The sequence below is a fragment of the Phyllostomus discolor genome, chromosome 12, assembly GCF_004126475.2.
Source record: "Phyllostomus discolor isolate MPI-MPIP mPhyDis1 chromosome 12, mPhyDis1.pri.v3, whole genome shotgun sequence".
Classification (NCBI taxonomy): domain Eukaryota; kingdom Metazoa; phylum Chordata; class Mammalia; order Chiroptera; family Phyllostomidae; genus Phyllostomus; species Phyllostomus discolor.
Genome location: NC_040914.2, coordinates 77,036,273 through 77,060,087, shown reverse-complemented (window position 1 = coordinate 77,060,087; position 23,815 = coordinate 77,036,273). Strand labels below are relative to the sequence as shown.

General features: G+C 58.4%; 1 protein-coding gene across 4 annotated transcripts in view; it reads left to right on the top strand.

Moving 5' to 3' along the window:
• Nucleotides 1-19,205, top strand: part of CBFA2T3 (CBFA2/RUNX1 partner transcriptional co-repressor 3) — an 87,599-nt gene extending 68,394 nt beyond the window's left edge. For 3 of the 4 annotated variants that reach the window (XM_036012402.1, XM_036012403.1, XM_028501915.2), the window contains exons 3-12: nt 886-963; nt 4,148-4,389; nt 4,538-4,627; nt 9,206-9,387; nt 10,055-10,275; nt 14,006-14,091; nt 14,723-14,921; nt 15,399-15,467; nt 16,976-17,166; nt 18,148-19,205. In XM_036012402.1, coding sequence (XP_035868295.1) covers nt 886-963; nt 4,148-4,389; nt 4,538-4,627; nt 9,206-9,387; nt 10,055-10,275; nt 14,006-14,091; nt 14,723-14,921; nt 15,399-15,467; nt 16,976-17,166; nt 18,148-18,438 — 1,649 coding nt within the window. In that variant the 3' untranslated portion in view covers nt 18,439-19,205. The remainder of the gene's footprint in view (nt 1-885; nt 964-4,147; nt 4,390-4,537; nt 4,628-9,205; nt 9,388-10,054; nt 10,276-14,005; nt 14,092-14,722; nt 14,922-15,398; nt 15,468-16,975; nt 17,167-18,147) is intronic. The other variant, XM_028501916.2, reaches the window with a different exon arrangement.
• Nucleotides 19,206-23,815: the final 4,610 nt, after the last annotated feature.

Sequence of the window (23,815 nt, the reverse complement as noted above, 5' to 3'; positions counted from 1 at the left end):
GTGGTTAACCACGTCCAGCACCTGGCTGGTGGCAGCCCAAATGGAAGGTGCCCCTGCGCTCAGCCACGGATCCCTGCCAAGAGCATCCCAGCTTCCCTGGGACCAGCCTGTGAGCCAATCTGACCAGGGGCTGGCCTTGAACCAGGCTGTGGTTTTCTTGCCCAGTGACTGCCCTGGGCACAAATTCATTTTGGAGTTGAAGCTGTCGTGTGGCCAGGGAGGTGGGCAGGAGGACTAAGAGAAGTCTGTGGGGAATGTAAGGAACTACTCTTTAGCTGGGAGGACCCTCAAAGGGCTAACACTCCATCCTACCCTTGATTACTCCCTGTGATAAGGGGCTCACTCTCTGATTAGGGCAGGACAGTTTGTCTTCTTGCAGCTTCCACTCACTAACTCCAGCTCAGACACATCAAATCTCCTTTCCTGTTTGGTGCTTTCTCCCCCACTGGCAGCTCATTTTGGAACCACCACTGGGTTGTCTGTCAATGGAGACCCCAAGCCCTGATTCATGAGTCAGTTCAGGCTCCAGGTCCCTTGAGGATGGTGCTGAGTGGCTTCACCAGGTGCGTGGTGCACCAGGAAGAGAGCTTTTTAAGGGCCAGGGTGTCCTACCCATGCAGATGGAGATGCCAAACCTCTTACAGACCCCTAGAAGGTCCTGCCAGAAATGTCCCTGAGAGATCCCACCATCCAGCCTCATCATTTTACAGAGAAAACCGAGGCCCAAAGAAGGGAATGACTGGCCCAAAGTGGTGACACTCCCGATCCCCAAAACTGCTGTCAAGAAGCAGAGAGGGCCAGGGCCAATTGCAGACACCCCACAGGGCAGAGCCACCTGCCCACGGCCCCTTTCCTCACAGAGTGTTTTTCTTATTTTGCTTACAGATCGAGAGGATGGGCCTGCGATGTCTCTGCCCCATGGCCGTTTTCATGGCTGCTTAAAATGGTCCATGGTCTGTCTTTGTAAGTAAAATAACAAAAACCACAGGCCTCGTGGGAGGTTCTCACCTGCACCCTCCGCCCTGAGAAGGCTGTGCCACTGGTCCCTCTTGCCTGCACAGTCCACTATTGCAACTGTATGTCAGTGAGACCTGAGCAGAGGTCTGAGGGATGGGCCCAGGATAGCAGAGCAGTCCAAGTCCTCGGAACCCCAGTCACAGCCCAGCCCTGCTCCTCACAAGCTGTGTGACCTTAGACAAGTGGACACCCTCTCTGTGTTCCTTTTTCCCAATCCACAAACGGGGTGAATATAGCAGATCCCAGAGTTGTAAGACAGTAAATGTCAGTGCAAGTTCGTAGCTCAGCATCTCAAGGGCAGATGCCAGCCTAGGTGGAATCTCAGATCCTTCTCTTCCCAGTCAAGTGAACTTGGGCAGGCACCACGACCTGTGCCTTGGTTTCCCCACCTGGAAGTCATCAGCTGTCATTAGTGGAGCCTGCAGGAGGTATGGCACACACTGGGTGCTCAGTGGGTACTCATCACTAGTGGACCTTTCTGGCACAGTGCTCAGGCCACATCCAGTGTCCATAATGGGAAGTTTTCATGGAGCGATGCCCCATGCCAGCCAGCAACAGGACAGGTACCTGCTGCAAGCCAGTTGGACTGCACAGCCCAGGCATGGCTGCTGCATAGCTCTGGGCTCCAAGAAGAGGTGACATAACAATTTTGTGGTGTTCATGTCTTGTGATGCGTGGTCCCCCTTGCTGCTATTCTGTGACGCCTGGCCTCACTCCCGTGTCCAGCTCGTCCTCTGAGCTTGTCCCGTGTCCAGTGCTCTTAGGACTGTGTGATTCCCAGCTGCAGAGCCACCCTGAAGCAGGGAGAGGGCTGGCGTGGAAGCTGTTTTTGGTTCATCATCCCAGCCTGACCCCCACCCAGGCCCAGGGCTGGGGGAGCTGCAGGGGTGCTACTGTGTGCCCCCAAACTTCAGCCAGGGACACGTGTGCAGTCTAACTTAGTAACACACCTGTTGTGGAATGAAAGCACTTGTGGCTGGGGTTATTTTCGGCGTCTCTTTAGCAAGCTGCTGAGACTGCCCGGCAGCCCGAGGGAGGGAACACGGGCCAGCGAGGGCAAGCAGGCCTCCGAGAGGACCCAGGCGCCGAGGGCAGGCTGGTAAGGGAGCTGCAGGCTGGGCCAGGGGCCGTGGGTGGGGACCCAGGCCGTGTGGACAGCCATACATCTTAGAGGCCTCTGAAAGGTCCAGACCCCAGGTGATAGCCCAACTCTGCCACAAGGAATGAGTCCCCCACTGTGGAGAGGTCTTCCGTGGCAAGGGGCCATCTCTTGACCTGGCTGGAGTGACCGCCAGTGGCTGTCATCTGTCTTGACCAGGGCGTGTGCGTGTCAGGGTCCACCATGGGGTTGGCTGGAGCTCGCCGGCAAGACAGAAAATTAGCACAAAAGCAGGATCTTCTGGTCTAAGCGTCCTCTAGATGATGCCTCAGACAGGGTGAGGGGCAGGGCTTCTTCCCATCCCGTGTCTGGAGTTTACTCTCCATCCAAGAGCGAGGAGCACAGTCTGGGCGAGGCGCGCCTCTCCTGTGGGACCGTCCCAGAGCCCACATGTCACTGCTGGGGCCCACACGGTACTTCTAGGATCATGCAGACCAGGGAGGCAAACAGGTTTCAGCTTGCACAGCAGCTCCATCTCCGGGGCAGGGGAAGCCGCGCTGAGAAGGTCTCGGGCCTCCGCAGCAGGGTGCTGGGCTCCATTCCTGCGCCCAACCGCCCCTCCCCGGGAAGGAGGCAGCACATCTGCTCCTGTGCAAACCTGGCCTTCAGTCCGTGGTTTCCAGACTTCTGCCAAGTAGGGGCTGGTTACTGATGAGTGATCACCCGCACATAAAAGCAATCAAGGTCAAGCGTTTCCGGTCCTTCCAGTGGTGGAAGGACAACCTTGCTCTCTAAGCCGCAGAAGCCCGGTGTGTGTGGAGGGGCCAGGTACCTGTGGAGCGGAGAAGCTCCACCCCTGCTTTGGGCCAAGGGCTATTTGCATATGAAGGAACTGGTGCCAGGCCCCAGTCTCACCCACATCTAGGCTAGTCCAGCTGGTTTGGGGCCTCAGGCAGGATGTCTGCTCCCAACCCCTGTGCCCGGAGTGCCCACACGTGCAGGACAAGGGAACCGGCAGAGGAGCGTACAAGGGGCTGAGTGTAAAAACGTAAGTGAGCCGCCTAGAGCAGGAGCCTGTGCAGCAGCCGAGGACACAAGGTGTGACAGGCCCCCAGGTTTAGCAGTCGAGCCTCAGGCCTCCCAGAGGTGCCCTGTCCCCCAACCCTTGGCCCCCTCCACCATTACCAAGGGCCCTGAAAGCCTGCGACCTCTGACCTCTCTTTAGACCCGAGAGATCACAGCTAGGGTTTCTGAGGCTGGGGGACTGGCATACAAGTGGTCAGACACAGAGGCCTCCCCCAGACTGCAGTATGAAGGCCCTGTCACCCAAGGGCGAGGGAGGACATCCTGCCCTAGGACCACTTCACAGCACCCCTGGCCTCTGCCAGTCCTGGGACTCCCCGGGACAATAGCCCCAGTGGGAGGGCCTGGGGCCCCGGCAGCGTGCTCACGGCAGGCCTCTCAGAAAACTTGCTCGTCCTCCACATTTGGCCTGGGGCCCGTGTGCACACGTCTGGCTGTGCAGCAGCCACACAGCAAGGCAGCCCAGGGCTCCCCTGCCCAGCTCCAAGCCCACCTGCCCTGGGGTGTCCCTAGCCTCAGGCAAAGGCATTGGGGTCCTTGTGTGGGCAATGGCACCTCTTTGGGAGTGGGCACCTCTCAGAGCTGTCGTGGTGCAGGTGGGGTCACCGGCCCCCCCAGGGTGGATGAGTGGCCCCTCCCAAGAAGGGCTGAAGTGGCCCAGCAGACCCCTAATATTGGAGAAGCCCCTCTGCCCGTCTGCAGTAGACACTGAGCAGCCTGGCTGGGAGGTAGGTGGAGCCAGGCGGCACGGGGCCTGGCGTCCCCCTGGGGTATGGAGGGCCTGAGCACACAGCCCCGCCCACTGAAGACCTGGGGCGAGGCTGCACCTGTTCAGGCCCCAGTCCGCGCATCTGTAAAGGGTGTTGGTGCCCCCGTCTCGTCCTTGTGACTCTACTCGGGGACTCCGGCTCTCTGCTGTGCTCCTCACGCCTCTCTCTTCCCCTACAGTAATGAACGGCAGCAGCCACTCACCGACGGCCATCAACGGCACGCCATCCACGCCCAACGGCTTCAGCAATGGCCCGGCCACCTCGTCCACGGCCTCACTGTCCACACAACACCTGCCCCCAGCCTGCGGGGCGCGGCAGCTCAGCAAACTCAAGCGCTTCCTCACCACCCTGCAGCAGTTCGGCAGCGACATCTCCCCAGAGATCGGGGAACGTGTGCGCACGCTTGTGCTGGGGCTTGTGGTGAGTCCGGGCAGCGTGGCCTCGGAGGATGTGTGTCTGCTGAGCAAGGACACGTGACACGGGGCCATGCCCAGCCCTGGGGCCTGCTGCCCCAGGAGGGCTGGGTGGACGGGGCTCAGGCTGATGCCTGGTGGTTTTCTCCCCTCAGAACTCTACACTGACCATTGAGGAGTTTCATTCCAAGCTCCAGGAGGCCACCAACTTCCCGCTGCGCCCCTTTGTCATCCCTTTCCTGAAGGTAACAGCAAACCCTACTCCCTCGTGCCAAGGCCTCCCCCCAGAATCCCCCAGTCTGTTCCCTGCCAGCTCTGACCTGCATCACGCTCAGCCTACCGGTGCCCTAGGGGAACAGCTCTGACCAGGCAGGAGGGGTTGGCTGCTGAACCAAGTGCTCTAAGACAGAACCCCCCGGTCAGTCCCATAGTTATTGGCCAAAGGCACTCATCCACCAGATAGCTGTTTCTTGAGTGCCCACTATGTGCCAGGTACTGTGAGAAGCTTAGGGATATAGCTGTGAGCAATGCAGACATAGTCCCTTCTGGAGCCAGCCAGTGGCCTGGAGGGAGGAGAGGCAGCTGACCAGCAGTAGCTGTAAACTCTGTGGTGTGTGATGTGAGGCGGGGGCAAATGAGGAGGACTGAGGAGGGATGAGCAGGAGCCTGGTGGATGGCAGGGCACAGAGCTCTCCTTCCAAGCATGTGCAAAGGCCCTGAGGCAGGGTGTGCCTGCTGTGTGTGAGGGACAGTGAGAGGGCTGTGTAGCCAGAACACAGTGAAGGGGAAAGGGACAGTGGACAGATGGAGGGCCAGATGGGTGGACAGACAGGTGGTGGGTGGTTATGTTGGTGAAAAGGTGAAGAGCTGAATGCTATCAGATATAAAAAAGGTTGTGTGGTCAAACATGGAGGGTAAACTGCTGACCAGGGCCTCTCAGCAGAGGCAGCAGGGGCCTATGGGCAATGCAGGTCCGCTGAACCAGAACCTGCATTTTAACTAGGACAAGCACAGGTCTAGACCGTGTTAGAACAATGTCTGCAGTGCAGTACTTCTCAGGGGCTTCCCTCCCCCAAACGAGGCTCAGCTACCTCCCAGAAGGGCCCAGGTAAAACAGTTCCCAAGTGTATTTTCCCCCCAAGACCCTTTGCTGCTGGGCACCTCCCAAGGCCAGGTTTCCTCGGGGCTCCCTTGGGAGATGCCACACTGAGTGTCGCTGGCTTGCCCCTGGGGCTCTTGTTTCCCAGGCCTCTGAGATGTGTCCAGAGCAGGCCCTGCCCACTGCACGGCAGGCCCTGGTGGGGCTGCCTTCCAGAGGGCCTCGAGGACAGACCAGACGCTCCCAGGTTTGGGTGCTGCCCCTGCAACTGAGCCCCTGCTGGCCTGGGCCAGGCTGGTTCACCCTTCCATGCCTCAGTTCTTGCAGCTGTAAAATGGGAATCATTTTCAGGTTGTAGGGAAGATCGCATAAAGCAATGCACATGAAGAATTGGCTATCATCATCTGGGGATTTTACAGTGTTCTGCAAAGGAAGCATGCTTTGCAAAGCTCTTTGGATACCACCCCTGCTGACCCCCAGCAGCCCTGTGAGGAGGGGCAGCACAGGCTCAGTTCCCAATTAACAAGTGGAGAAACTGAGGCCCTGAGGTCTCCCCTGCTGGTGGAGAGACAGAGCCAAGGCTGGAACCTGGATCCATCAGACTCCAAATGCCCTGCCTTTGCAGGGCATGCCCCAGGTCAGCACCTGGTTCCCTGCACCCTGTGGCCAAGGGAGCTCCACATTGTGCCCCCACATCTGCTTCCTCCCTCCCCCCCTTCCTGCCCTCCCACCCACACCCCACTGAGCTCACACCCTGAGCTGGCGACAAAGAGGCTGCTGGCATGGATCGGGTTTGGGCCCATCTGGCAGTCATTTGCAATTCATTAGGGGCCCTTCCCTTCTCGCTCCTCCTTTCAACTTACTGCTGACTCCACCGCTCCCCATCTTTGGGGACACAGCGCGCCTGCTTCTGCTGTTGGGTCAAATATTTACAGCAGATGTCCCACCCGCCCGCGTCAGCTGCCCTTGTTTATCTGAGGAGCAGGGGTAGGGCCGACATCCGTGTCCCCTGCTCGCCTCAGCTAGGCCTTGCCCACTCGCTGCCCACTGCATCGTGCACCCCAGCACCTTCCCAGGCACAGCCCATGAGGCACTGGACAGGGCGTGCCCCGCCTAGCACTGCCTGCTGAGGTCCCTCTCTGCCTCAGTTTCCCCTTTGCCCACAGCAGTTCTTGTGTGTTATTAGGGCATTCATGCCTAGACTGCTCTCCCTGTAGGGTGCGGGGCCTGCCTGCAACACCCAGGGTCTGGGACCCACCAGGGCCCTGAGTGGACGGGACTAGCAAGGACACAGAGTCCACTCCTCTCACGGACATGCGGCTCCTGAGGCGCAGCCAGTTCTGTTTCCAGGGCTTGTTGACAAGGCTCTGGCCTGGTACCATGGTCCTGCCTGAGGAGTACCCCTACCCTCGCATTGTGGGAGCTCTGGCTGCTTTAGAATGCAGAGCACTGTGGGGGACCCCAGTGGTAGTGCCCCCTGCCCGGCCCACCGTGCCCCTCGGTTCCTCCTCCATGACCTTCGCTGGCACAGCAGTAGTGCACCAGGCCCACCGTGTGGGCAGCGCTGATGCGCCCTCCCGGTGGGGCCCTTGTTGCGCTGCAGAGGTAGGAACCATGGCCGAGAGTGCAGCTCGGGCAGCTGCCTGGCTCAGACCCTGGCTCCTACTGTGGGCTTCTGGAAAACTCCAGCCTCGTTCCTCTCCCCCATCACCTGGGATGTGACGACCCATCTCATGGGGCTGGAAATGGATGAGTTAATTCCTAAGGAACTCCCAGGAGCCCCCTCACATCCAGGATGTGAGGACCAGGTGCTTTTCACAGCTCCAGTTGCAGATGAGGCAGAAAGAGGAGTTCAGTGACTTGCCCAAGGTCATGCGGCAGAGCAGGGCCGGCTGGCCACAGGGCCCGCAGTCACACAGTCTCTGTGGGTATTAGAGGAGGTACTTGGGGAAGCAGCTGAAACATCATAAGCCGTCGTTAAATGGGAGAGGTCAGCTAAACTAACCATCATTGTGGTGGTTTTTGCAAACCCTGATTTCCCTCCGGCTGGAGTTCCCATCTGTGGAGAGGGCAGTTCCAGGCTTTTCTGCAGCATCAGAATCTTCATTGAGACAGTGGCATTGAGGCTCAGAGAGCTTTTGCCACCATTTTAGTCCATCCAGCATTGCAGTGCTGAGGCCTCCCCAGTGCCTGGGCCTTTGGAGCACAGTGGGGACCGCCGCCTGGGGGCAGCTTTGAGACATGGCTTTCTACAGCTCTACCCATTTCTTCTGGGCTGGAGTCCCCGTTCCCTCCAGCCAAAGACCCCAGGCCCCCTGCACCCTCTCTTGAGCTGAGCACTGTGCATGGCAGAGTGGTGGAGCTTTCCAGAAGCTGGAAGAGGCTGCCCCACCCAGCCAGCCTCCACCCATGGCCCTGGCTCCCAGCTGGCCCCAGCCGGCCAAGAATCCAGATGTTTCCACCACCCCGACAGCGACCAGCCGGTGCCCGTGCGGTCCCCACCCTGCCAGGCCAGCCAAGGGGAGGCTGCTCAGGAGAGGAGGGGCCAGCGAGAGAGAGGAGGATGTTTGGCATCGTCAGACCTCCCGGGACCTCCTTTCCCAGCTCATGCTCCTAACATGTTCGACAGATGGCGGGCTGGCCCCGGTTCAGCTATCCAAATAGAAAAACAGGCCTGGCAGCCGGCGCTGCTTGACAAAACTGCATCGGCTGCCTGATTGGGTCCGGGTGTGCTAATGGGTTCTGGGGAGGCAGAGGCAGGAGGGAGCTGTGTGGCAGCTTTGAAACGCCATGAGAAAGTTGGGGAATTGTATTTATTTACAAATACTTAGAACTCTGGCTCTCCCAAGTGGCCTGCCACTGGGCCTCCATCCAGCCTGCTCCCCCCTCCCCACAGCAGCCCTGGGAAGATGCTTCAGAGGGCGCATGAGGAGCCCTCCTACTGCCCAGCGGTGTGCATTCCGGGTGGCTGGGAACCGGGGCAAGGGCACAGGCAGGAGGGCACAGCCATTGTGTGTGGTTGTTCCAGGCGGGATCTGCGTTTGAACCTGCGCTCCCCTCAGTGTACCATACCCCCGCCCCGTGCTCTGGTGTCCTTCCCGTGAATGTGGAACCGAGTCACAGTCCCCTCCCCCAGTGGTTGTAAGGACCACAGGTGGTACAGCCTCGGGCAGTGACACGCGTGACTGCTCAGAGCAGTACTGGCACACTGGCGTGCGTAGGGCAAGCTCCAAGCTTCATTCCAGGCCGTGCGGGGCTTTCCACCAGCACACTCCGGGTCTAGAGCAGGCATCCTGGGGTCCTACTCCCTGCGCCCTCCTCTGCAGTCAGCTGCGTGCAGGGCTGTCCGCCGATCCTCTCAGAGCCCTAGTTTTCTTCTCCATACAGTGGGTACTGTGGTGCCTGCTTCCACAGGGCACAGGTGAGGAATCGTCACGATGAGCCCCTCCTCGCCTTCTCCAGATGCCACATGGCTCAGGTCCCATAGCACCCGAAATCACTGCGTGTCCCCGGGGGCAGGCACAGTCCTGCCTATTCATCCTTCCTGCCCTCATACCCAGGTTGTAGTGGAGAAACTCTGTACCCAGAGAGGTCATGCAACTTGCCCAATGCCACACAGCAAGGCCAGCCATCCACCTCCCTGCCTGGTATCAGAGGAAGGCTGTGCACCCTCGTGCCCTGACCCCCGTAAGCAGCAAGTCCGAACCCCCTGTCCCCGCCACAGGCAAACCTGCCCCTGCTGCAGCGGGAACTCCTGCACTGCGCCCGCCTGGCCAAGCAGACCCCTGCCCAGTACCTGGCCCAGCACGAGCAGCTCCTGCTGGATGCCAACGCCTCTTCCCCCATTGATTCCTCGGAGCTCCTGCTCGAAGTCAATGAGAACGGCAAGAGGAGGACACCTGACAGGTACCTTGGGGGCTTTCTGTGGCTGGGGAGGGAGACATGGAGGAGACCAGACTTGACTCTGGGACCAAAGCTCCGCAGGCATCCTAGTTCCGGCACTGAGGGAATTCGGGTCAATGCTATCGCCCACAGCGAGTGAGCAGGCTGGCAAAGTTCAGCCTTTCCTGCAGGACCCACTGCACAGGCTGAGTTCTGTGAGGCTGCTCTGTCCGGCTGTGGTGAGGCCTCCTGAGGACTCAGCTGTCCCCCTGGGTAGACAAGGGAGTAAGCAGGAGGGGAGTCAGTCTGGAGAAAATTCCGTGGCTATTCCCTTTGTGCTGGATGTGGACCCCAAGTGTCTAGGAGCCTGGGGTACCCAGGCACACGGGCTGGCCCTCACCACGGGCTCAGAGAAGGGTTCTTGTCCTGCTGCCAGGAGAGGGTGCCTCCCTCTCTTCATTCTCTCGATAGAGGCTCAGGCTTCATGACCGCTGGGCCTGGAGCCTGCACACCAGGGATGGGAACCAAGGCTGGGCCCACACAGACTGATCTAATCTCTCTCTGTCTCTGTCTCCCCCTCACTCTTTCTCTGCCCCCCCACCTCTGTCTCCCTCTCACCCTTCCTGCTCGGACCTCTATCCACGGTTCCTGGTTCCGTGACCACTGGCCTCCTGCCCACTCTCTGGGCCAGGACCAAAGAGAATGGGTCAGACCGAGACCCACTGCACCCTGACCCCCTCAGCAAACGGCCGTGCACCCTGAGCCCCGCCCAGCGCTACAGCCCCAGCAATGGGCTGCCCCACCCCACGCCGCCACACTACCGCCTCGAGGACATGGCCTTGGCCCACCACTCCCGTGACCCCTACCGCCACCCTGACCCCCGGGAGCTTCGGGAACGCCATCGGCAACTCAGTGAGCAGTGCTCTGGGGGCGGGGGTGGCACACGTGTGCGTGTTAGCGGGAGCACCTGTGCACCTGTGGGGGAGGGGGCGTTCAAGAGCCACTGTGTGCACGTGTCTGTCCAGGAGGGACTCGGGAAATGGGGATAGAGAAAGGGTTTGAGCGGGGAATTGGTCCCAGGGCCCAGAGGGCATCCCCACCCTGGCTGGGCTACACCGAGAAGCCTCTGAGGGAGAGCCGCCTTTCCTGGACCTCCCCCTCGGGGGAAGTTCAACATCCTCACCCTCAGGTCCCAAGGGGTCCCTTTGCTCCCCAGGGGCACAGTTGTGGAAGTCACCTGTCCTGGGGCCCCAGCTGGACTGAGGCAGGTACAGACAAGTATGGGGCCTGGGGGGACCTAGAACCACTCAATTTGAGGGGCTCTGGCTGTCGGCTGGGCACACACCCTTCAGGGGCGCTTGGCCCTGCTCAGCTTGTTCATCTCCTTGCAGAGTCAAGAAAAGGGAGGCTGCCAGGCTCTGCGGCTGGGGGAGAGGGAGGGCGGTAAATTAGGTTGCTGGGCCCAATTTCCACGTTGGGGGCGGGGTTTGTTTCCCACACCACACCCAGCAATTCTTGGACACCAGCATAGTGTCCTACAATTGAACTCAGTTCTGACACTCTCCACCTGGAGATAGCATTAGGTCCCAAAGGTTAAGGGTTTCAGTCCTACAAGACTGCCTACCCCCTTCACATGCCAGTCACAAGTCCAGGGTGGCACCTGTGCTTCTGACCAACCGACTGTAAATCAGGGGTTCACACAACCTCCACCTTGGTGTCAATTAATTTGCTAGAATGGCTCACAGAACTCAGAGAAACATTTCCTTACCACAGGGCAAGCTGTGGGGGAAGAGGGAGGAAGTTCCATGTCCTCTCCGAGCGTATCACTCTCTCAAAATCTCCGTGTTCAGCCACCCAGAAGCTCTCTGGACCTTCCTGTGAGGTTTCATGAAGGCTGTGTTACGTAGGCAGGACTGATTGAACCCTTGGCCACTGGCAGTTGATTCACCCTCCAGTCCCTCGCCCCACCCTGGAGGTCATGGGTGGGACCGAAAGTTGAACCTTCTATTCACATGGTTGGTTCTCTGAGCAACCAGCGCTCATCCTGTTCCAAAGTCACCTCATCACCATGAACCAAAGATACCGTCTTCACTCTTTGTGATTAGGAAATTCCAAGGGTTTGGAGAATAGTAAGCCAGGAACCCTGGATGAAGACCACGTGTGAGAGATATGTTTCGGTCATCTGAATGACCAAATATTTCCTACAAGTCACACTTCACAGGTGGGATACACAGGTCAGCCAGGAGGAGACTGTGGGCATTTCTAGCATGTGAGGTCCCCATGTCACAGGAGCTGCAGCCCCTGCCTCCAGCGCACGGCTGGGCCCTCTAAGAGAAAGCGGACACTCCCTAGGACTCATGAGCCCTCCCTGAGCCCCACTGACCGACCACACGTGCCCATCCTGCTCTTGGAGAGGGGTGAAAATGAACACGGAAACGCCAGATCCGTGCGAGCGTGGTCACTGGATGAGCCGTGTGGAGGAAGAAGATGGGGGAGGCCCAGAGATTGGAGGAAGCAGGGCTTTCGTGGTGGGAGCACAGGCTCAGGACTGCCTTGTCCTCTGAGCTCTGATGATTGATTCCCAATGGTCTGCCCTTGGGCCAGTCACGTGACCTCTGTGCCTGTTTCCTCCTCAGTTGGCTGGCTCTAACCGGAGTCTCAGCCCTCAGGGTCACGTAAGGACCGAGGCAGTTAACCTGGAGCAGAGTGGGTGCTGTGAACCCCAGCTGTTATCGCTAACAGTGGCAACAAGTCTGGGGCGAAGCACTCACCTCTTGCTTGCATTGTTACCCCTTACTCAGTTCTTAAAGTGGGCCATGATACGTTCTGGTACGTGTGTGATGTGTTAGCACACCCACGTCACAGATGAGGGGGCTGAAGCCCAGACAGCGTAACTGACACACCCAAAGTCTTTTAGCCTCATCTACCTGACCATTGACCATCTGCTGGGGACAAAGAGATGAACAGGACCAGCCTCTATCCCAGGGTCTCCCCGGTGTATTGGGAGAGCAGCCTAGAAACAGATGGAGGCTCAGGGCCCCAGTGAGGGGCCGAGAAGCAGGGTCAGCAGATCCCTCACCCCGTTCAGGCCGTCCCTTCATCCCCACCCTATGTGAGCTCCCGGGGCCCCTGCCTAGGCAGCAGGTGACAGTGTCTGGCTCCCTGTGGCCGGGTCAGGCAGGTGCTATTCCCACCCGCTCCTGCAAATGCAAAAATAGATGCCAGCTGTCCAGCAGATCTCAACCACTATTTTGGTCGGGGCATTGGCAGAGCCCCTGGCTCTGTGAGCAACAGGGCAGGGCTGTGGATAGCGGACTGTGGCTGCCACCTCGTACCCCTTCTGCAGTTCGGGGAGGCAGTTTGAGTTTGTGGGGCCAGAAGACCCTTAGGAGGAGGAGAAGGCCTAAATAGACCTCAGCCCAAAAGCATCCATGGCATTGCATCACCCACGCAGGCAGGAGCACCCAGAACGGTGAGGGTGAGAGCACACAGTAGGTCCAAAACCGTAAGGGGGGTCATGGTGGGGACACCCGGATGCTGCTGCCCCAGCATCCGCTTCACAGCTCACGGCAGCTTTGTTTCTGACTGGGGGAAGGGCACCCCACTGTTCAGTCCCTGGAGCCATACCAGCCAGCACGAAGGCACAGCTCTGCTCAGCAGGACCTTGGGCAAACACGTCCCCTTCAGCGGCCTCGAGTGTCCTGTCTGTGAATTGCAAGACAGCAGAGCCTCCTTCGAGGTCTGCGCAGGAGTGAAAGATGTAAAGCACTTGTCACAGAGCCTGCTTGTGCCCGGGCTCTCCCCACCAACATGCCTCCTCACTGTCTTCTTACCACCCTCCCCAAGACAGGCAAGGTGGGGGAACTGAGGCCCAAAAAGGCTAAATGTTGGTCCCAGGTCCCCTGGGGAATGGTCATCAGGACTACTGGCCTCCTGTCTCCCGAGAGACTTCAGTCGGACCAGTTCCCCTGAGACCCAGCCAATAAGCTGGAGCACATGCTGGGCCAGCTCAGCCAAGGGGACACAGGACGGGACCTGCCAGCCCTGCCCTGTGGACTGACACAGCCTGTTGGGAGTTGGGGGGCAGGACTGAGACTAAACAAGGAAGCACCTACAATCACTAGAGAACCAGAGATACATGGGGCTTGAGGAGTTCTGAAGGCCCAGGGGTACTGAGGAAGAGGGTCCCGTGACCTGGGTTTTGATGGATGCATAGGAGTCCAGCTGGCTGAGAGGAAGTGGTAAACCTTGGGCTAGAGCCAGGCAGTCATCACATGGAGATAGCCCTGGGGACTTCTGAGAAGTCATGAGGCCCTGGAAGTGAGGTCTGAGGCAGCCTTGGTTGGCAGTAGGGGACAGAAAGTGTGAGAACAGTGGGATTTGGAGGCAGGAAGGTAGCGGAAGGTTGGCCAAAGCCAGAGCAAGGGATGGGGACTCGGGTGTTTTCCTCCCAAGCCTGAGTAGAGGCCAGGCCTGTTTCTGACCCCTCAGTGCAGTGGGCAAAGGGTCAGTGCCTGGGGTCCTCTTCTTCATCCTCTCTATCTTACCCAAGGGGGCACAGCATATGGAGGAGCCTAGGGAGCACAGGGTGGGGCTTGGAGGAGTGCGGGGTGGGGCCTGAGCATCCGCTCCCTTCCTGCAGCGGTCCACGGGTCACGGCCAGAGGAAGTGATTGACCACAGGCTCACAGAGCGTGAATGGGCTGAGGAGTGGAAGCATCTCAACAATGTGAGTGTCCAGGCCCAGGCATGGGTACCACAGCTACTCCAGGGGCTTTGCCCAACCTGTGGGGCTATGGGGACGGGGCTCAGGGGGTTCCCACTTGCTGTGTACCCAGCTGGGAGGCACACAGTGGGGCCTTAGGGAGCAGGGGCAAGGCCTTGGGGAGGGCAGGGTCTGGGCAATGGGGGCGGGGGAGCGCCCGTCTCGGCCCACCCTGGGCTCCCAGTCAGGCCTGCAGAACCTTCCCCTCTCTGCTCCAGCAGAGAGTCTCCCAGTGGAAGGTCACTTGGCATGGGGGTGGGGCACCTCCAACCCCATTTCCAGGTTTATCATTGACCCCGCTTCCTTTTAGGGGGAAAGTCTAGGCAGAAGATGTGGCCCCCAGGGTGGTAAAGGGGCAACTTTTTTGCTCTAGTCCGTGGGGCAGATCATACCTCAAGGTTGGCAAGCAGGGCCCCAAGCCCCTGCATTCACTTAAGCCTCCCCCAAGTCTGGTTCTCTCTGGGGAGGGAGCAGTGGGCCATCTCCAGCCCTGCCCCAGCTGTACAGGGGTCTTTCCATGCAGTGGGGCTGGCCAAGGCCTAACAGTGCAGGAAAAGGGCCCTGCACGCTTAGGCGACCCAACCACCGTCCACAGCTCCTGAACTGCATCATGGACATGGCCGAGAAGACACGGCGGTCACTCACTGTGCTGCGCCGGTGCCAGGAGGCTGACCGCGAGGAGCTCAACCACTGGGTCCGGCGCTACAGCGACACTGAGGACAACAAGAAGGGCCCCACGACCACCACCGCCCGGCCCCTCGGCAGCTCGGCAGCAGCAGAGGGGTCTCAGCTAGGTACGTGGTGGTGGGGAGAGGGGGCAGAGGGAGCAGACGGAGTGACACAGAGAGCAGCACGGTGGTGTGGGGGACCCTGCTCGGTACACGAAGGGGGTGCCCAGGGCCCAGGCCAGCAGGGTCCTCATACAGGCTCTGCATAAAACACCACCCAAAGCAGTCTCGCTTGAAAAAGGGGCACCTTGTTTGCTCCATAAAAAGATGCTGCCTGACCCACTAGGAAGCCCAGACTCAAAACTCCAGCGGCCTGTGGGTCTCCACGTGTCCCCTGGATGATGATCATGGAAACCCAGAGAGGCTCCCAGTCAAATCTGAGGTCCATCCGTCCAAAGCGTCTCATTTCTGGACACTGCCCTGCCCTTGCCCTAGCAACCAATACAGCCTTTCTACCTGTGGGCGCCGGGACCCCTGCCAAGCGCACGCTCACACTGTGGCCCCGTGGCCCGTCCTGTGTGTGATGCTGCCCCTGTGTTTCAGATGTGCGCCGGGAGTTCGTGCCCAGGACCCTCTCCAGTTACATGCCCGAGGAGATCTGGAGGAAGGCCGGTGAGTGGGGATGAGGGGCAGGGGGCGCAGGCCCAGATCCCCTTGCCCTCTCTGTCTGTAAGGAACTCCTTTCTCTCTGGGGCGGGGCGGGGTGGGGCTCAGGTGGGCCCCCAGCTCAGGATGGAGTTCACAGGGCTTCACAGGTAGGGCTCACGGAGGGGTCACAGTGCACTTAGTATCCAGGGTAGAACAACTGCCACCCAACACCTGCCGGGGAGCAACAGCATGCTCAGGTAAACAAGCAGGGGTGCAGGCCCAACACACCCACAAGTGTGCAAGACACTGCACATACGAGAGAGGCACTCAGAGCTGGAATCTGTGGGCCTTCTGGGCACAGTGTTGAGTGCAGCATCGGGGAGTGCCGTGGGGTCATTCACTGCATTTTGGGAACAGACTTTGGGGAGGGGTTGAGCAGAAGCTAGAGCCCATGGGCAATAAGCGCCCAGCCGGTACTCAGGGGTGGGGGCAGTGCAGAGAAGAGGCGGGATCCCAGATATGTTTTGATTTGTGGGTGGATTCAGTGTGAAGTGTGACTTAGAGGTACACAATCTCAGGATATTGAAAGCCCAGAAAGCCAGGGTTCCAGCTCAGAGCTGGAGGCTGAGGGGCCAGACAGGCAGCAGCTAGCTGCCCAGACTGAGGCAGGGGGGCATCCTGCACAGGATGACAGGCGTCCTCATTTCCCTCAGCCTCTTCCCTTCACATCCATCTGGCCCACAGCAGGGCCTCATGGGACTCTTGGTGACAACCATGAGGAGCTTGAGTGGTGACATGGGGGCAGGTGGCTACAGATGGCACTGCCAGCAGCTCAGCACACAGTGTGCAAACACTTGGATGGGAGGACTAAAGGCCCTCTTTGCCCCTTAAATGGGGGCCCTGCTTAGTCCCACCCCAGCCTCTCTCACACCATGCTGCAGGGCGGTGGTACCAGGTGAGCTGAGGCAGGCAGAAAAGGCCGTGGGGGTGGTTTAGTAGCAGGTGGGGCCACGTTGTTCCCAGGGTCAGAAGGCAGGGTGTAATCTGAGCAAGCTCTCTGGCCACAGCAAGGACAGTGCGCTGGATCCTTAATCTTGAACAGGCACAGGGGCAAGTGTAGGGGAGATAGCAGAGGGCTTTGGGGGGAAATTACAGTGCAGAGCCCTGGATGGGCATCCTCTGGGCTGTTGATGTGTGGCAGGGCGAGGCAGACAGTCCACAGGGCAGAACAATACAGCTGTGGCTCTCAGAGTGCATGCTGAGACCAGCAGCAGCAGCCGCACTTGGAATTTGTTAGGAATGCAGATTCTAGGGCCCTCCCAGGCCTCCTGCCTCGAAACTGCCCCTGCACACAGGAGTTTGAGCACGCTGCAGGAGTGGATGAGCTTGGAGATTTGCCCCATGATGATGCTCGCACACCCATATGGGAAAGTTCCTTTGTGCACAAGCCCCACTCCCAGGGTTATGGGTGGAAGGCCCGGGAGACGTGGATAGGCTGGCCCATGTGACCATGGCCACGTGTCCTTCTGCAGAGGAGGCAGTGAATGAGGTGAAGCGGCAAGCGATGTCTGAGCTGCAGAAAGCCGTGTCAGACGCCGAGCGGAAGGCCCACGAGCTCATCAGCACAGAGCGTGCCAAGATGGAGCGGGCCTTGGCCGAGGCCCGGCGGCAGGCCTCGGAGGATGCCCTCACTGTCGTCAATCAGCAGGAGGACTCCAGTGAGGTAGGGGCCCACTCCACAGCCTGAGGCCAGGTCCAGGGCTGCTCTGCCTCCTGGTGGCCCTGTGAGCCCTCAGCACCCCATAGCCTGGTTAGGTGGGTCCTGTGGGTATCCCCATTGTACAGATGGAAACCAAGGGCTCCAGGGGGGCAGTAACTTGGCCAAGGTCAGCCTAGGAAGTGGCAGAGCCCTTATTTGCATCCAGGCTTGCAGACATCAAAGCGCATGCTCTCTCTAACCTATGAAAGCAGGGGGCAAGAGGAGGGTGTAAAGACCCCAGGTGGCATCTAAAGCACCTTCTCAGCTCCTGACACAAGTTCACATGCAGGAAAGTTTTAGTTTGTCATCATGCTGGTGTTTGGACATGAGGCCTAGAGCATTTCAGGCTGGACCTGCGTAGGGAAAAGGGTGGGGTGTCAGGCAGGGCTAGTAGCAGTGATACCTGAGCACTCCTGGAGGAAGTGGGCCAGCATGCAGGGATCAGGGAACAGTGCTGTCTCGGGAGGGGCATCAGGGACAAAGGCCAGGTGGGGGCTGGGCAAGCCTGGCTCAGTGAGCATTGCAGGAGACCAGTGTGGCTGAGCAGAATGGGCTGGGGACAGCAGGAGGTATTGGAGTCTGAGAAGCTTTGGAGGCTAAACAGGCACGTGGGCCCCTCTCCAGGGCAGGTTTGGACTTCCTGTCCCATGACCCGGGGCCTTCAACAGTGTCCCCACCCACCTGCCACTCACATGGCTGGAATTGTGCAACACAGCAGTGTGAGCCCACACCCCCAAAATGCCCCAGCCAAGTGGCCGTGTCCTCCAATGGTCACCACAGGCTGTATCACTTTGAGGTCTTTCTGTCTCACTTGACACTCTGGCTGGGTCTAAGCCGGTTTGTTTAGAGGGTGTATTTCCCCACTCTGCAGCCAGGCTGAGTTCTCTGGGGATGTGGAGTGGCCCAGCCCTGGCTCACCCCAACCATCTCCTTCCCCCAATCCAGAGCTGCTGGAACTGTGGACGCAAGGCCAGCGAGACCTGCAGCGGCTGCAACGCAGCGCGCTACTGCGGTTCCTTCTGCCAGCACAAAGACTGGGAGAAGCACCACCACGTATGCGGCCAGAGCCTGCAGGGCCCCTCGGCAGTGGTCGCTGACCCGGTGCCAGGACAGCCGGATGCCACTGTCAGCCTGGGCCCCTGCTTGCCCACAGGTGCTGCCAGTCCCAGCGAAGCTGGCTCCACGGGGCCATCTCGCCCAGGCTCCCCCAGCCCACTGGACGCCGCACCCCGCTGACCCCTCCCAGACCCGCTGCTCGGCCCACAGACATGCGCCCACCAACCCTGCCTGGCCCCGGTTGCCGGATGCTTCGCCGGGTCCTGGGAGCCCAACCATTGGAGTCACTGCTGCTACTGCTTCTCTCCAAAAGAAAACACAGAACCAACAAAAACTGCATTCAACGCAACTTCCTCAGCTACCTGATGATCTCACGCAACAACCTCTTCCAGCGCCCTCAGAACCTCCCACTGAGCTTTAGACAGCGGAGCAGAGCGGACGCCAGCTGGAGCACCACCGGCTTGTCCACTGCCCTCCCTCCCTTCTCTCCCCACCCCTTATTCCTGTCTTTATGACTTTCACACACTTTCTCTTTAATGAAAAAAAAAACTAATTATTTGGGGGCTTATATTTTCAGTGAAGAATTTTGGGGGATTTATGGCAAAAAAAGCTACTCAGAAATGGACAAAGAAAACTTTGGGGGTTTTCCCCTTCCTGATTAAAAAGGAAAAAAGAAAACTGTTATTTTATAGCCAGAGATCTGAGCCTCTGCGTCACCGAAACTACCCCAGGGGTATGTGGCCGATTCGGTGAACACAGTGAGAAAGACTTCAGTTTCTGACCCAAGCATTTTTGGTTTCGGTTTTGGTTTTTTTTTTTCCTTTAATGTCAAACTCTTTGGCTTTAAGTAGAAATCCAAAAAATTTTTTTAAAAAGTAAAGGAAGCATACTGTAAACTACCTTGCCAGCTAGCCAGCCAAGGATGCCGCACACACCTCTGCTCCAAAGGAAATCCAAAAAGCAGACAGGAGAAGTCAAAACCCAAAATTTGTTTCTCACTGCCAAAGGACTTTTTCACTGTTTTCCTCCACCCTTGGGTTTGTTCAGATGTTGGTCTTTTCCTTCAATTCTGTTTTTAGAGTTTGGGATATTGAGGTTTGGAGGGTTTAGCCAAACAAGAAGCGACTTTTGTTTCTTTTCAACTACACAGCAGCACCTTGCTGGGCTCAGGGTGGTGGGCCTTGTGGCCCTCAGCGCCCCGCCTACCAGGGCGAGCAGGCATCTGCACGTGCTCGAACTCGGGGCAGGCCCAACTGCGCGTCAGTTCCGCCACGAGTGCAGGGGAAGATGCCTCTGTCTGTCCTCACGCCCTCTGTGAATTTCCATCCCATTTCATTTCTTCTACTTGTGAAAAAAAAAAGTGCTAACGTGACCTTCCCAGAGAGAGCATCATTCAGAAACAAAACTGTGACAATCTTTCGGGTTGATTCTCGAGTGCTTTCCAAAGCACACAGAGACGACAACTGCACCTGTAACCACTGCTTCTCCATGCTTTCTCCTCTACCTCTTCTCCCTCCTTGGCGCCGCCCGCCCAGCTCGTCTTTGCCCCCGATGCCACCCGCCCCCAGTGTCCCCTGAACCTACTCTTCTTTCCTCACACTTTTGCAGAAAAAGAAACTACAAACAACAATCCGCCCTCTCCACACCTTCTGAAGACTTAGTCAGCTGCGTATAACCTCACTCTCTGTCCAGCTGATCCTCAGGGGGAATGTCCCCTCACTCGATCCCTGTCCCTCTCTCTACCCAACACACGTCCCCCAGCGATCTCAAGGAGGAAATCAAGGAGTGAGGAAATTCTCACGCGTACTCGATGGGAGTACAAACAGCAGCATGGTCCTCAATCTGGCGTTTCCTTGCGTCGCTGTGAGAAGTTCCCAGGACTGGAGTGCAATATGGAGAGTGACCAGCTACTGAAACCGGGGTTCCTGGGGGGCCCCACAGAGAGGCAAGAAGTCGACAGTGTACGTTAATGTGAATGTATATAGTCCTTGCAGAGGTCCAAATAATGATACTCATGATGATAATAAAGAAGAGATGTTTGCCAAATAAAAAAAAATTTCAGAGAAACTGCAGAAGTACGTAAAGTGTAGGAAACCGGACTCTCAGAGAAACCTGAACTGAGGTCCCACGGGGAGCGATAGGTTTGTGTGGTTCCTGCCGTTGTTTTCAGAGTTGTAGGAATTCACTCTGTGAGTCTGGAAAAGAGAGATTCCATCTGACTCCACAGGCCAGGTGCCGTCCCACACCACACCTGACAGTGAAAACCCAACTCTGAAATAGACCTAACTCCGAGATAGATCTACCTTATCCTCCAGAAAGATCCCCATCCCAGCCACCATCTCTGTTGCCTGGAGCGTGGGCCCACCGGCCTCTCAGAGGTTTGCTTTTGTGGATTTCAGAAAAGCAAGGATCAGTGTGGGATTGGGGCTCTCGAGACAGCGGAGGCCCGCCTGTCGTGTTCCCAGCCTGCTGTCTTTCTCTCCTGTAAGTGTTGACCCTATTAAAACTGCGGCTTCGGACGTGCAGTGGAATGGGTTTGCCTCCTTGCAGGTGGGCGCTTTGGACTCTGTTCCCACCAGGTTGTGCCGGTAAACGGGGCGTCTAGACAGTGTGTGCCCTGGATACACTGAGGGCCTGGGGGAAGAGGGCTAAGACTCCTAATCACTCGCATCCCTGCTGTCTGGACTTAGGGGTGAGGCTGCCAGTCCAAGGTGAGTCATGGAGGAGCCCCTCACCTGGGAAGACCTCTGTTTCCCTTCCCCTTGCATGGTCCCCCTCTGGGGACAAGCAGGCGTGCCAAGGACACTAGCATGTTGACCAGCTGGCAATGTCCAGGCCAGACCAACCTCCAGGGCAGGACCATGGGCTGAGGGCCTGAGGCAGGGCAGCCCCATCCACCCCAGCTATTGGGAAGAGGGTGCCCTCAAGCCAGCATAAAAGACTTCCTGGTATGTTTCTCGCATCCAGAACCCACATACCCAGAAGCACCCCCTGGCGGGGCTGCAGAAGCCTAGCATGAGGGGCTGGCCACAGGCCCACAGACAGAGCCCCTGCCAGCTGAGAGCATCCTCAGGAACGGGATGGCAGCAAAGTGGGGTGGGGCTGGCAGGGAGGAAGCCAGGCCCAGAGTGGATGGGGGTAGGGGGGAATGACTTGATGAAGGCAGCTCCTCCAGCCCCGGGACCTTTGAGGGAGGCGCTGGAGCTCCCATCCATGTTTAGGGAGCTGGTGTTTGTCAGTCACGGTGCTTAGGCCCCATTTGGCCAAAGACCTCTCAACCAAACATGGAATCAGTAGCTCTGGAGGGAGGACTAGTGATGCTGATCATGACTGTCCACGCAGCACCTGTGTCTGCAACTGGAGTGCCTGCCTTTCTTCTGCAAGGAAGGAATGTAGCCTCCTGCTCTGTCAGAGGCCAGGCCATCCAGCCCTGGCGCCTCCCAAGCTTACAGACCACCGACCAGGGCTGTGGTGTGCAAGGGCCTTCTCCCCATAGGTGACCGCCAAGATCCAACATGCAGGAGACCCAAAAGCCCTGTGAGATGCCGCTGCTGGAAGCTCCCTTCCCCACAAATCAAACCAAAATGGCAGCTTTACCTCTCCTGCTCCGGGACCAAAACTATGACAGGAAGGCAGCAGCCAGAGCCCGCAGCCCACAGGCCGGGGGTAGCACCCTGGAGTGTGACCCTCAACCTTTCCTATCCCCTCCTCTCACCATCTCTTTATTTTCTGTCCCGCCCTAGACGCAGGCTGGTCTTTCTCTTAGGGTGTGTCGCCATCCCAGGGTGGTCTCTGGGGGATATTTTGTTTGCAAAGACCAGTGCCTCCCATTCCGGGCATGGACAGGCTGGTGCACCCCAGACCTCATTGGAATGGAGAGGGTGCCCGTTCCCCTGGCCCACCAGGACACGGGAGGGCCTGGGTGTTACCAGGGCAGAGAGGAAAGCTGGGGAAAGTCTTGGGGGTCCTGGAGGGTCTGGACTGCAGGACGAGAGAAGTCTGCCTCCCAGGAGGGGCTGCCCTGTGGGCTCAGCAAATGGGGTCACTCATCAGGTTCAATGGCAGAGGGAGACAGACGGGAAAGGTGCAGGGCAGTGTTGGTTTTGGTTTCATCCCGACAATGAGGTGGAGAGAGATCAGCTTAGGCCCTAACTTTCACCTGTTTGCCAATTTTTTCCAAATATATTCTCAGAATGACACCAAAGCCTTGTTTCTGTCACCCATGCACCTTGCCTGTCCCAGCTCACTGCAGCAACAAATCCAGCCATCATGCTGCCCGTTCCCTCAGGCCATGTGCAATGACTTACTGATTCCTTTGTTTCCTCAGTGCATCCTCTGACCAGCCCAGTCACCTGTCTGGCCACCCATTAACCCTCCCACCCATCCACCCACTCACTCACCCATCCACTCATCTGACCTTCCATCTGCCACCTATCCACTCACTATCCATTTATCCAGCCATCTACTCATCCGCCCATCATTCTATCCATCCATTACTCGATCCCAGCTGTCACTTGATCCCCTCCTCCCCCATTCATCCTTTGACTTATCCCCCTGCCCTTCCACCCTTCCCCCTTATACACGCCATGCGTGGGTCTGTCCACCCATCCTCCAATCCAACCCACACAACCCTGCCTCAGTCCACCCACCCACCCACCTCTGCACGCACTGAACCCGGCAGCACCACCAACCCCTCTGCATTCCAGAGCTTCCAGGGTGCTTTGGACACTCCCATGACCTTGGCTGCCCTAAAGGAACCCACCTGTGGGTATGGCCACCCCCTCCCAGTGCCCCGATTGTTGTTCCAGACCTGCTCCAGAGACAGACAAGTCGCCATTGCAGGCATTATGGGCAGACTGGACCGAAGTCCTAGCCATAGCTCTGGCTAGTCGGTGCCCGCCGTGGGCCAGGAGTGTGAGTTGAGAGGTAGCCCACATACCTGCTCAGGAATCCTGTGGCCAGAGCCACCAGTCAGGGTGACCACATTCCCTGACAAAACCCCAACATTGTGGGGCGGGGCTGCCTCTCCTCTCCTTGCCTCCAGGGGTCACTGCACCCAAGGAAGTGTCCCCAGGAAAGGAGGGGAAGGGGAAGAAAAAAACCCAATGCTGGCCTCCCCCCAGACACCAGCTCCTGGAGGCCCTCTTCTCCCTGGTGCTCATGGTCACACCGCCCCACTCCTCTCCCATCTTCCATCCTGGGGTCCTGGGCGGATGGGAATCCACTCTTCAGAGCTCTGGATGATGCAGGAACAGGCCCTGCTCAGGCTGAATTTGGCTGATGGTGATAGGTGTTCCTGGGAACCGAGAGGCCTCCATCCAGCCCTCCCCAGCGGCCTGTTTCCACAGGCCCTCAGGCTGCCACATGGGGCATTTTCCAACAAAGGAGGGGGTGGTAGGATCAAGGTCCTGGATTATACCTCCACTGGCAAGAGGGGAAAGAGAAAAGGAAAGCAGCGGGGGCCCATGTCTGCTCCCTGGACACCTCGCAAATGAGTCCTGTGGGAGCTGCATGTCTGTGATAGCCCTGGTACTGGTGCCCCGGAGTTCCAGAACAC